Here is a 13,147-nt window from a genome sequence, read left to right as displayed (position 1 = left end):
GCGGCATTTTGTACCAGCTGAAGAGACTTGATTCTAGACTTCGGGGGACCAGAGAGTAGTGCATTACAGTCATCGAGACGGGAGGTAACAAACGCATGAATTATAATTTCCGCATCAGACTGAGACAGTATTGAACGGATTTTAGCAATGTTACGAAGATGGAAGAAAGCGGTTCTAGTCATTTTCTTTACATGCATTTCAAAGGATAGATCAGGGTCAAATATGACACCTAAATTTTAACTGAGTCACTCTCCACAAGGATGCTGGATCTCTTTGAAGTTCGCTCGGTATATCATAGGCGGTATAAAAAGTGCCCGAAAAGTCGAAATTTAGACGCCCACCCAACCGAATAAGTTCGTCCCTACTGTAAGTGTTTTTGGCCACACATGTGTCCAAAAGTGAAAGCAAAAAAGACAAGAGAACGGCAATAAATAGAAGATTAGCTGGAGAGCAACTAGCCGCAAGCATGCATCTTTTTCTGGCTTTTTTCCTGAATTTTTCCTTCCTTTTTCTCTTCCTTTTGTTACTTTTTTTTCCCCGCTTTTCACTACTTTTTCATTTTGGTATTTTTTTTTTCTATTTCCCCCCTTCCTTTAAGTCATTTTGTGCACAATGTTACATAATATTTGGTCTTGTAGGGATTAAAGTAGCAAAGACCACCTGAAGAGCCGTTTGCGACCAGAAAGAGCCGGTACTTTTTAGTGAGCCGAGCCGAAGAAGCCGGTTCCTGAAAAACTCCACTGACTTTACCCAACCTTGTTTTACTTCGACCTTGACTTCAAAATACCGCATTTAGAACACAGCGTCAGGGGAACCCTTGTATTTTTACCTTCATGCACTGTAACTTTGACTTCATTCGCTTCTTAATGAGCAATTTCGAGCCCTGATTTTTGTGAGCTGGCTAGATTTTCTTGTGCGCGGAAAAGCTCTGGGTAGTGCGCAATTGGAGAGAACATGGAATGTGAACGGTGCATACTAGTCAAACAAACAAACTGGCATCTTATGCGATCTCCTTCGCAGGTGTCTTATATTAAAACCAGAATGAACTTATTGAAAAGATAATGAGACTGAACCTCACAAAATAAAAATGTGTATATGCATCAATCCTAAAATGACTGTACTTGAATTACGCATAAATGAGAACAATAAATCAGACCGTTTGAAGAAGCCATTTTGTTTGAAGAATCCACATTTGGGAATTTTTCCAAATGAGGCCCCATAAGGAACAGGCATCTTCCGGGGCAGCCACAGGGTGAGCATCTGTGATCAATTAACAGGCGTAATGAATGAGTTGCCTAGAAAAAAAAATAAAAAACAGATAAAGTTAAAAAAAAAAAAGGGGGAGAAAAATGTGATGTTGTTTCTGGTTGAAATTTTGTGTAGGAAAAAAAAAAAACAGCGAGTGACCCCCCCCCCCCCATCAAAGCCATCCTCCCAAATTTGACTGACACCTAGTGGACAAAATGGTCACGGCAGAATAAAAGTTTCACATAACAGAGAAAAAAGACAGGGTAGAGCAGGGGTAGGGAACCGATGGCTCTGGAGCCATATATGGCTCAGAAATAAAATATACCGTATTTTCCGCACTATAAGGCGCACCGGGTTATAGGGCGCACCCCGAAAAAACTGTTTTTGGTCCTATATTTGACATACATAAAATGCACCAGATTATAAGGCGCTACAATGGGAACTTGGACAAAACAGTCAGATAGTTAAGTCCAACTTATTACCCCCTTAACATTCCGAAAGCTTGCAAAGAAGCAAATACGTTTCGTAGACACGTGCGGATGCGGTGTCCGTACGATGTCACTCAAATGCATCGTTCCACATATCATTCGGAAGGTTAAAGTCTTGGGATTCAAGAAATGCCAACCATTCCTTAGTTTCTATTTTCTTTTTCGCTCGCAACTTTACTGTGCAAATGACAATAAACACTTGGAATTGAGTTGAATTTAAAAATAGACACTCCATTCCATCCATTATCTGCACCGCTTATCACAGAAACATCGAGTTCAGTCTGAAACAAGATACAGGGAAAATATATTGCCGGAGTAGCTCACCAAAGTCGTTGTGTTCAATAATAATGTGCAACCATGGTCCTCTTATATCCGTGAGTGTAGTAAATCCAGGAGAGTAAAATATTTACAAATACAGTACAGAATAGTAAAATACTGTTTTCTCTATGCCTTTACCTCCAAAAACTTTAGCCCACAGTGATCGATTCAAATGATGATTGACACATTGGTTAGCCAATGAAACGCCGGTAAATAAATCCCAGCATACACCGCGGACTACTTGGCGTTCGAGGGAAAATCTAGTCGGCGGCTGCTGCATTAGTTGCAAGACTTTAATATTGATCCATGTATAAGGCGCACTGTATTATAAGGCGCATGGTCAGCTTTTGGAAAAAAATAAAGGCTTTTAGGTGCGCCTTATAGTGCGGAAAATACGGTAACTATTGCACATCTCTCTGTGGCGTTCCAAAGTCAAGTAGTTTCATCCCGACTTTGGTCCATATAAAGCCGAAGCAACTTAATACAGAAGTTTGATAAGAAACCATTTCTATTGATGATTAAAAACGCTGGCAAACGACTTTGATTGGGTGAGCAGTACAGGTGGGCGGATCCTTCCTTCTCTCTCTCGCTCAGTGCAGTCTACACCCAAAGTGAATATGACAATATGCTTATCGTTTGCTGTCATTGGTGACATTTTTACAAAAGAACTTTGCATGCACAGTGTTTTGAAACCGTTATTAAGGACAAATTGCCTCAACACTCTTAACCTAAGGTGGAAGATAAATGATAAATGGCATATTTGCATTGATGGGCAGCACGGCGGCGCAGTGGTTAGCGCTTGTGCGGCACAGTTCATGTCATGGGAACCTGTCGTGGGTTCAAATCCAGCTCCAGACTTCCTGTGCGGAGTTTGTATGTTCTCCCCGTCCTTGCGTGGGTTTCCTCCGGGCACTCCGGTTTCCTCCCACGTTCCAAAAACATGCATTTCAGGTGAATTGGCCGGTCCAAATTGTCCCTAGGTGTGAATGAGCGAGCGAGTTGTCTGTCCCTGTGTGCCCTGCGATTGGCTGGCAACCAGTTCAGGGTGTCCCCTGCCCACTGCCCGATGATTGCTGGGATGGGCTCCAGCACCCCCGCGACCCTACTGAGGATAAGCGGTGCAGCTAATGAGATGAGATGAGATCAAATGACACACAGTGAAATAAAATGTGCTGAAGAATTAGCTTTTGTCTAGAGAGCGTGTTTGGCAGTTTTTTCAATTTTGTCTAAAAATATATGATGTGGCTCTCTCAATTTCTTTTTAAAACTTTTTTTGCTTTTATGGCTCTTTGGGTCAAAACCCAACCCCTGGGATAGAGGAAAAACACGCACGTACAAAACTAGTAAATCAGCAGAGTCAACAGAGTACTGTTTTATGGGAGACCTAATCTCAAGTCTGTTTTATCTGCCAGTGCCATCTAGTGGATGAGCATAGAATAGCTTTTCCTAGCTCAACTGGCATATAAAAACGTTCCTTAATGGGACATTGTGTATTCAGCGCCACCTAACGGTTAAAAAAACAAATTATAGAAAAAACAAACAAAACAATTTTGGTTTAAATTATAAGCTAAAATACATTCCCTATTATATACAAGAGCTCTTTTAAAATACTCATCGGTCGAGTCATTTGCATTCATTTACACCAGGGGTCGGGAATCTATGGCTCGCGAGCCATATATGGCTCTTTCTATGAGTGCCTGTGGCTCAGTGACAAATTTAATTGCATGCATATTTTCTCCAGCTCGTTCAAAACTTTAGCTATTAATCCTGTTCAGATACACGCAAAGCCAAACCAAAGCTGAATAAGAGTGCAGTACTTTTCAGAATATATAGGGCACGTTTTTCCACTACAATTTAGTCAAGGTGTCACACCAAAAAAAAAAAACTTGTTTTGGCTGTACAACGCTAAAGAATCCTTTATATAAAAGCTCAGTATATAATCTGTGTTCAGTGTTCAGATACCTTATGATAAAATCCACAGAACAAACTGTAAATACGCCAAAATACCGGAGGAGAATTTAAAGTTATTTGAGTGGGTGAGTGGGAGGGATGGGTGGAGCTATGCAAAAAGTGCAAGCACTCCCTCTCATCTCTTGACCTACGCCGTCTGCGCCAAAGCTAAGCACATCAGGCTCCCTGTTTGCAGAATGTTGTGACGTTTTTACAAAATCACTGCTTGCATCTGGTTTTGAAACCAATATGTATGAAAAAAAAAAAGGGTCAAAATAAATTGAATCGATCTTGAGTCATTGCAAAAAAGAGACAAGTTTAAATTGGTATGCCGGAGGTTAAGGGAGTTTGACCGCTGAAAGTTACGAGAATAAAAAAAAAAAGTTTCAGCTATAATGCTGGTAGATTTGGGGAGATTAAATTGCACAGAAAAAAAGGTCGTATGGGCCACGCGCTGAACTAAAAGCTGCAGTGCAGACCCGCACGGCCGCCGCGCAACGAGCCAGCCAGTCAGGTAGGAGAAAAGAGGACGAGCTATCGATCAGCTCCTCTTTTTCTATGGACCAGGGACTTTTGACCAGATCATGCCTCTTTGGACGTGGTCTCTGATATCTGAGACCACCAGGATCGGATGACGGTGTTCGAAGTTGCAAAACTTTTTAAAAAGCCTAGTAAGGTTCTGTACTTGAGAATGCCCCTCCAATTGACATAAATACGTACATTGAGAACATTATTTTATCAATAAATAGCCTTGGATGTTTTAACTACATTCAAAACTTCATGTTATCAGTTTTAATTATGGTACATGATGAATTCGTATGAGCGGGAGCTGTCCAAAAGGGGATGCAGTCTTTCCATCCATTCCTAAGTTCTCAGTTACTTGAAACAAGAAATGTAGGAGTCAATTTTGTGCTGGGCTTATTTGCTCTACAAGAGCCTTTTGTTGAAACTGGTTAAAGTGTCTGTATACAGTGGAACCCCGGTTTCCGAACGCCTCTAGGTTCGAACGAATCGGAGTCCGACCAAAAATTTTGGGAAATTCTTGCTTCGCTGTTCGGTCAAAAAATCGGAGTTCCAATGCTGGTAATGCGTGAGTGCGTACGCTAGGGTGCGATGCTGAGCGGCGTACGGGTGTAGATCGCTCTTTAGGTGACCGACTGTTATTGTGTGCGGACGTGCTTTGTTTTGCTATCGCTTTTAATATAGGTGTAGGAAGTGTTTTATCCCCTAATTATGCCTCCGAAGAAAGTCAGTGCAAGCAGCAAAGTTGCTACAGCTGAAAAAAGAAAAGTAGTGCGTACAACTATTGCTGATCTTGCCTGCGCCTTCTGCTGACCACCACAAAGGTAAGAAATCCTATTCATAATTCTTTTCTTTATCCTTTTTTTTTATTTTTACACATTCATGTTAGCGTAATCTTTCGTACGGAAGATTAGGATAACGCGAACGTACGATTAGCCTGGGTTGGCTTTAAGTTTACGTTAAACATTCAGGGTGTTTGAACGGAGCCCAACATTGAGGGTGTTGGAACGGAGCCCCCTTTCCAATGAAGCGCTCACCACTTGTTGTGGAGACCCGGGTGCTAAATGACTTGTAAACGACCTGATTTTTTTTATTTTTACACGTTCATGTTAGCGTTATCTTTCGTACGGAAGATTACGATAACGCGAAAGTATGATTAGCCTGGGTTAGCTTTAAGTTTACGTTAAACATTCAGGGTGTTGGAACGGATTAAAACGATTTACATTATTTTCAATGGGAAAAATGATTTCAGTGATCGAACAAATCGGTTATCGAACAGGGTTCTGGAACGGATTATGGTCGAGAACCGAGGTTCCACTGTATTTGCATCAGAGACAGCACACATACACGCACTCTTATCAAAACACACTTGAAATAGAATTTATTGCACATTTAAAGAACAGAAAGTGGGACAATATCCATTTCAATCCAAATACAAACAAAATGAAACGCTCACCTTCCTGTGGTGGCCGCAATCTCTACCTGAACTGCATAGATTTATAAAATAATAAAAATGTAAACATTAAAATAATCAGAACACTAAGACATATCTGAAATCATGGCACACGTTTTCAAAAGCGACCTTGGCTTTATTCACACATCCTTTGCTCCCCCCTCCAGTGAGTCACATCAAAAATAGAAAATAAGAAGTTACAGTGTGGGGGGGAAGGATAACTCTTCTTGTCCTTGGTGAATATACGTCAAGGCTGATTTTGCTTTGATTATATGGTTTGAATAAAAAAACGATGCAGTAGAATCTCATTGACACTTTCTGGGGTCACGTTTGGGAAAACAAAACATGTACAGTAGTTACTCGATTAGTCACAGTCATCGACGATACTATTTACATCTTTGACCTCATTGTTTTCAAAATGCTATCGTTCTCCAAATACTTATGGAAAAACAAATACGAGGAGGTATGGGTACCTTTTTTTTTTAATGAGCAGGGTTGGGAAGGGTTACTTTAACTGGATTACTTTCAATTACTTTTGGATTACTCCAATACCAAATATGCTAATAAAAGACAAAAGAAGCTAAATATGAATCAAATGATGACTCACAACACGTGGTAAGCTTTCTCTCCTGGCTTTGATCTCTTTGATCCCCGGCAAAACTAACATAAAATGCGACAAACAAAATGAAAATAAATCCAAACCGCTTTTTGCCGTTCCATGTATTCCGTTACTTCCCAAGCCTGCACAAAATTTTGTCATTTTATTCATATTTAGTTTCTTTTGTCTTTTATTAGCATATTTGGTATTGGAGTAATCCAAAAGTAATTGAAAGTAATCCAGTTAAAGTAACCCTACCCAACCCTGAAAATGAGTCACAGTGCCAACAAAAATTGTATTTATGCCCATGTACTATTATACATTTTGAGTTTTTAATGAAAATGTTTCAACTAACATTTATATATGTATGCTTATTCATACACCTAGCCAATGTTTTTGAATGTATGAAACATTGATTAAAAAAGAAAATTTGTTGTGTAATTGATAAAATAAAATTCATAAATGTTCGAATACAAAAAAAGGATTTTCGAATCGTTGCCGTGGGCAGTTGGTTCTCCATCCCTGATATGGCAAACATAAGTCTACACCCCCCTGTTCACAATGTTGTGTAACCAGGGTTGGGTAGGGTTACTTTAACTGATTACTTTCAATTACTTTTGGATGACTCCAACACCAAACATGCTAATAAAAGACAAAAGAAACTCAGTATGAATAAAATGACTCACAACACGTGGTAAGCTTTCTCTCCTGGCTTTGATCTCCGGCAAAACGAACCTAAAATGCGACAGAAACAAAATGAAAATCAATCCAAACAGCTTGTCATTTTTGCCGTTCCAAGTATTCCGTTACTCCCCAAGCCTGCACATATTTAGTTTGTCTTTTATTAGCATATTTGGTATTGGAGTAATCCAAAAGTAATTGAAAGTAATCCAGTTAAAGTAACCCTACCCAACCCTGTGTGTAACTTTTAATGGGATAGTTTCCTGAAATTGACCAATAATAACCCAAAACCAGTGTGATTCATTTGAAGTGACATTTTCTAACAACTGAAGTCTTGTGGTTGCACGTGATAAGTACTTTAAATCCTTTTTCAAAAACAATAAAAATGCTTTTGTAGACTTTTTATATCCGTATAAGAACATCGGTCTGATATAAGTGAACTCTTATCGTTGCTTCTGTCTCTCATTTGGGTCGGCAGCAACAAAAACGGATCCCGTTTACTCATCAATGAAATTGCAGTGAATGATAGCCATCACGAATACAGTACGCATCTGCCATTATGATACAAAACAACCTTTGGAGTGCTACACTATGTACAGTGCGACTACAGTGGAGGAGAAAGAAGTTCCTCTTAGTGGGTCCATGGCAACCACGTAGCTTAAAGAAAACATGGCATAGGAGATGTACAGCGGAGTTACAAACACGGCACAAAAAGCATGCGCAACTGCCAAATCCATTGAGGATTTATTCCATGCCTTATCTTTTTTTTTTAACTCTTTTTAGAGAATGATCGTATTTCCCCATGTGGGCCTGCTGTTTGCATAAAAGACCAGGTTATCGATTGAGAGGTCATGATGTTAGTACCCGATGGTATTCAAAAAACCTTTATGCATGGTCGAAGCGGTTGCTAATGAAATGACTTTAGGAGGATCCATAAAACTACCGTAAATTCCGGACTATAAGCCGCTACTTTTTTCCCTAACTTTCAACCCTGCGGCTTATTCAGTGATGCGGCCAATTTATGGAATTTTTCTAACGGCCGCTAGCGGCGCTCGAGTGTTGCTACCATTAACTGCCCTGTCAAAGCTATATTATTATTATTAAAGCTTTGAAAACTCTCTCGGTGTACCATCTTTCTTTGTAAATATGTGTAACCCATGAATAATATGTATTTGCAACTGTGTATTTTTGTGATGCATTTATTTGTATTTATTTTAGCCACTTATTCGGATATGTTTTGCACGGGTGAATGAAAAATAGGGGGCGGAACAAACGCGGGGTTCCGAGTTTAAGTGGGGACCGCTAAAGGTGAGGGACAGACAAGGAAAGAGGAGGGGGTAAAAAGTTGGTTAAAGAAAAAGGAGTTGCGTGAGTAAATGTGTTCATCTGATATATTTTTCCCACCCTTACCTTTGGAAATATACTTTTTTCCTTGGATTACTTTCAACGGGATCCGGACTCTGCAGGTCTGCATCAAACCTTAAGTACCGGTATTATTTCCCGTTCGTTTGTGAATTTCCCTGCGGGGATGAATAAAGTATCCATCTATCTATGGTTCTGGGTTTGCGTACCACTGATCGCTGCATGGCTCTGTGGCTAGGACCTTGACTCGGCCTCTTGGCTGAGAACAAGTGTTTCGGCCCGTGGCTTAGTAGTGAATTATGAATTGACCGATAATGGATAATGGCTAATTGATAACGAATATAGAACAATAACCCTTACAAAATCCCCCCCCTATCTATTTTGCCGGCTGTGATTTTTGGACTGTGTACTTTTATAAAGGACATTCAGTTTCAATAACGGGACTTAGTCGGGTTTGGGTTAATTTTGTGTTTGTGTTACATTTTTTTAATGTGGGCGCATGCGGCTTATATACAGGTGCGGCTTGTGTAAGTAAAAAATGGGTTTTCCTCTTAAAATGTGGTGGGTGCAGCTTATAATCAGGTGCGCTCTATAGTCCGGAATTTACGGTAACTAAAAACTGGAATGTTTTTAAGTAGCATCTACTTTACCTAGGCAATCATAGGCTAACAAAACTGCTTGCTGGCAAATGCAGGGTGTTCCAAGATGGTTGATCCCCTTTTGTAGGCAAATCATTTTGACAATTTTCTTTGGAATGACCTCAAATTTCCACAGCTTGTGTAGAAACGTTTTTGTGTGCAACGTCTGGCATTTTTATCTTTTCAGGATAAGAAATGCGGTTCACTTCGGATGAAAAAGCCTTTTGCGTGATAGTGTATGCTCGGACTCAGTCACCAAAGACAGTGCAGTGTGCCGTCTTCTGTTCTATTCCAGCTAACATTGAAGAACTGAAACCGAGAATTAAAGTTGCACTGGCAACTCTTATCGAAGAGGCGCTACAGTCAGGGTTGGGTAGGGTTACTTTAACTGGATTACTTTCAATTACTTTTGGATTACTCCAATACCAAATATGCTAATAAAAGACAAAATAAACTAAATATGACTAAAACTATGACTCACAACACGTGGTAAGGTTTGTCCCCTGGCTTTGATCTCCGGCAAAACGAACATAAAATGTGACAGAAACAAAATGAAAATAAATCCAAACAGCTTGCCAACATCATTTTTGCCGTTACTCCCCAAGCCTGCACAAAATTCAGTAATTCTATTCATATTTAGTTTCTTTTGTCTTTTATTAGCATATTTGGTATCGGAGTCATCCAAAAGTAATTGAAAGTAATCCAGTTAAAGTAACCCTACCCAACCCTGGCTACAGAAACTTGTGCAGAGTCACAGGTGATGCTCATATTGAAAATCTGTCACATAACCAACACATTTTTGTACTTTTCTTTGTAAATTAAACAATAAAATATATGACCTTCAAGATAAAGTGTACTTAGTCTCATTAAGATCCATGAGCTATGCAGGGATCAGAATGGAGATTTTCATTTTCAGCTGAAATAGCCAGGGTCCAGGAATAAAGCAGGGCGGAGCCCCCCCCCACCCCACCCCAAGCTCCTGGGTTTTAGGCAATTTACTTGTCCAAAACCATGCTTATATTTAACATTTAAGTAACATTTTTAGAAGATTAAAATAATTTGCCCACATAACTGATTTTTTGGTAAATACTGCAAGATAAGTTCAAATGCAGTTTAGTCCCTGCACCTTGAGCAACAATGCGGCCAATTTTTCTAACGGCCGCCAGGGTGCGCCAGAGCAATAAAGGAAAGAGTGAGACAGTCGGATTTTGAATTTGTTTGCTACGCAAGAGAAAAAGTGAAAAAGTCAGAATGCCTTTGGGGTTCAAAAACAGCGGAAATCCGCGGATCCGCGGAAAATTCTGATCCCTGGCTATGGGCATTTAGATTCGGTCAACCATTTTGAAACACCCTGAAGATAGCCTTACCACAAATGACACATCAAGACCACAAGCAAACATTTAAGTCGAACCTTATGAAAACGGCACCAGAGTTAGAGTAAGCCGTAATAATGGATGGGACCACTATGACCAAAATGTGTTATTCCTTTCGACCGGATTTGAACAGGACCTGACGTAGCCACTTTGTTTATAGCAAACATACTTACTGATTGCTACTTGTCTTCTGTATATAATAATAAAAATCTGCAAAGGAGATCCAATAGGATCCTAGTTTGTTATTTTTACTACAATGCCTCACCGATGTTTTGGGTCTTAAGCACCGTTTACATCATTTTCACTAACGGCCAACCAAGTTACTGTTATTTGATTTCAAACCCCTTAGGGTGTATCTGCTGTAAAATGAAAAATAAAGGGTTCAGTGGAGGGCTTTTAGAATAGGCTGGAATTTCTTATCTGATTTTTGGGCTGTCCCCTGATCTTCTTGCAAGTTCAAAATCCATTAATGTCTTCTCTCCTTTTTTGAGTGTCTACTAAACTACTTAACACACTTCCTTGAATAGACCAAGGAGATTGAAAAGCAGCAGCACTGTTAAAAACTGGAGGGATGCTGATAGGAGGCAGAGAAAGAAAGAGAGGAATGGTCCCTTTCACTCTGCACATCCAGAAAAACGGGTCTGCCTTTTCGGATCTTGTCCAGTCATTAGATCATTTCATGAGTTTAATATTTGCACACATCAAACTTTTTCCAAATTACTAGGAATTTTTTTTAAACTGGAAAACAAAAATCTATGGATATAAACAAGCACTTCCCCAAAAATTGCAGGATCAGCTTTCCCAGTGATCATCCATCAGTTGATTGACTCGTTTTTGCTCCGATATCGGAGCGAGTTTCACACGCAGCCTCTCGATTAAAAAATATTTTGTGACATAAAAGCAGGCATTTCAAAATGAATCAAAAAGACCCCAACTAGGCTTGTTTTAGAGGTTTCCCTTTCGACTCACATCTGATTAATTTGCAAGCTGTGCGAAAAAAACTGTTTTCTAATCTTGTTGCCGTCTTTAAAAACTCCACAAATTGACGTCCCATGGAAATTGACTGCAAATGTTCCACCTTAGTTATGGCTCTGATAGTAAAATAATGCGTCAAGTCAACCACTCCTTATTCCAGATTGAAGTTTCTTGCTTTTACAAGGAGTGCCAAGAAGCATTGCGCACCCGTTTCTTTTGCTAGCCAGAAAAAACGTAAGACGGGGAGAGTTTCATTGGACCTTTGCTACCCTTTGAAGCAGTCTTGAGATGCTTTCACGTCAGTTTCGTACCTCGGTTCATCAAAGCCTGAGTGTGTCCTTAACAAATGTTACAGAAAGTCTAAAAAGAAGCTTCTGCAGGTCCATGGTGGCACAGAGGCTTCCTCACAGGTTTCAGTGTTCCTCTGAGGTGGTTCAGTGCAGATTCTGTGTTTTTGGAGTGGACGTATCGGTGTCAGTGTGCATGTGTGAGGAAAAATGTGTTTGCGGTTCTATAAGTTCTCCCCGGGTTGGTACTGGGGTTCCGTGGAGGTGAAGTAGTCCTCTAGAAAGCCCTGCAGGTATTCAAAAGTGGGCCTTTCTTCTGGGTCCTTCCTCCAGCAGGACAACATGAGCTCGTGCAGGGAGCCGGGACACTCGGACGGGCAGGGCATCCGGTAGCCGCGCTCGACTTGGTCCAGGACTTCGCGGTTTACCATGCCTGCAGGGGGGAAGGAACAAGTTTTACATCAGCTTACCCCCTCAACAGTAGCTTGAAAAAACATCATGCCCTACTGGCAGAACACCTAGGAGCAGTGTTCCCTCTAAGCTGCGCGCGTGCGCAATTGTGCACTGCTCGCACATTCTCAGCGCACAGGAAAATCTAGCCGGCGCACAAAAATGAGGGCTCAAAATTACTTATTAAGAAGCGACTTAAGTCAAAGTTACAGTGCATGAAGGTAAAAATACACGGGTTCCCCTGACGTTGTGTCCTAAATGCGGTATTTTGAAGTCGAGTCGAAGGAGAACGAAGTTGAGTAAAGTTAGTAGAGTTTGTCGGGGAACCGGCTTCTTCGGCTCGGCTCACTAAAAGGAACCGGCTCGTTCGGGTCCTAAACGCCTCATCGGGTTGTTTTTGCTTCTTTAATCCCAACTTGACCAAATATTATGTAAAATTATGCACAAAATGACTTAAAGGAAGGGGGGAATAGAAAAAAATGAAAAAAAATACCAAAATGAAAAAGTAGTGAAAAGGAAGAGAAATTAGAATTTAGAAAAAAGCCAGAAAAAAAGAAAAGAAAGAAATGTAGGAAAAAAGTAAATAGAGATCAAAAAGAAAAAAGTAACAGCTCAGAAAAAATGAACTCAATGAGATTATCTTTAAAGGAATTAAAAAAAGTAGAAAAAAAAAACACAGAAAAAAGCAGAAAAAGTTTGTGTTGCATTCAAATAATTTCCAATTATTTCAAGTGAATCTCGTTGCCAACATTCCACTAAAAAATGTGATTAAGTACAGTTCTGTATCTTACAACCGAATAAATA

The 13,147-nt window shown here is 40.1% G+C and overlaps 1 protein-coding gene across 2 annotated transcripts in view; it reads right to left on the bottom strand.

The window, feature by feature from the left end:
• Positions 1 to 10,274: 10,274 nt before the first annotated feature.
• The window catches only part of LOC148364819 (proto-oncogene tyrosine-protein kinase Src-like), a 51,322-nt gene continuing 48,449 nt past the window's right edge, over positions 10,275 to 13,147 (bottom strand). The window contains exon 12 of one of the 2 annotated variants that reach the window (XM_088339014.1): positions 10,275 to 12,326. In XM_088339014.1, the coding sequence (XP_088195140.1) occupies positions 12,118 to 12,326 (209 nt within the window). In that variant the 3' untranslated portion in view covers positions 10,275 to 12,117. The remainder of the gene's footprint in view (positions 12,327 to 13,147) is intronic. The other variant, XM_088339013.1, reaches the window with a different exon arrangement.

This window comes from Urocampus carinirostris, chromosome 6, assembly GCF_059441175.1.
Source record: "Urocampus carinirostris isolate Australia breed hairy pipefish chromosome 6, RoL_Ucar_1.0, whole genome shotgun sequence".
Classification (NCBI taxonomy): domain Eukaryota; kingdom Metazoa; phylum Chordata; class Actinopteri; order Syngnathiformes; family Syngnathidae; genus Urocampus; species Urocampus carinirostris.
The sequence above is the reverse complement of the archived record's forward strand: the minus strand, read 5'-3'. Positions and strand labels throughout refer to the sequence as shown.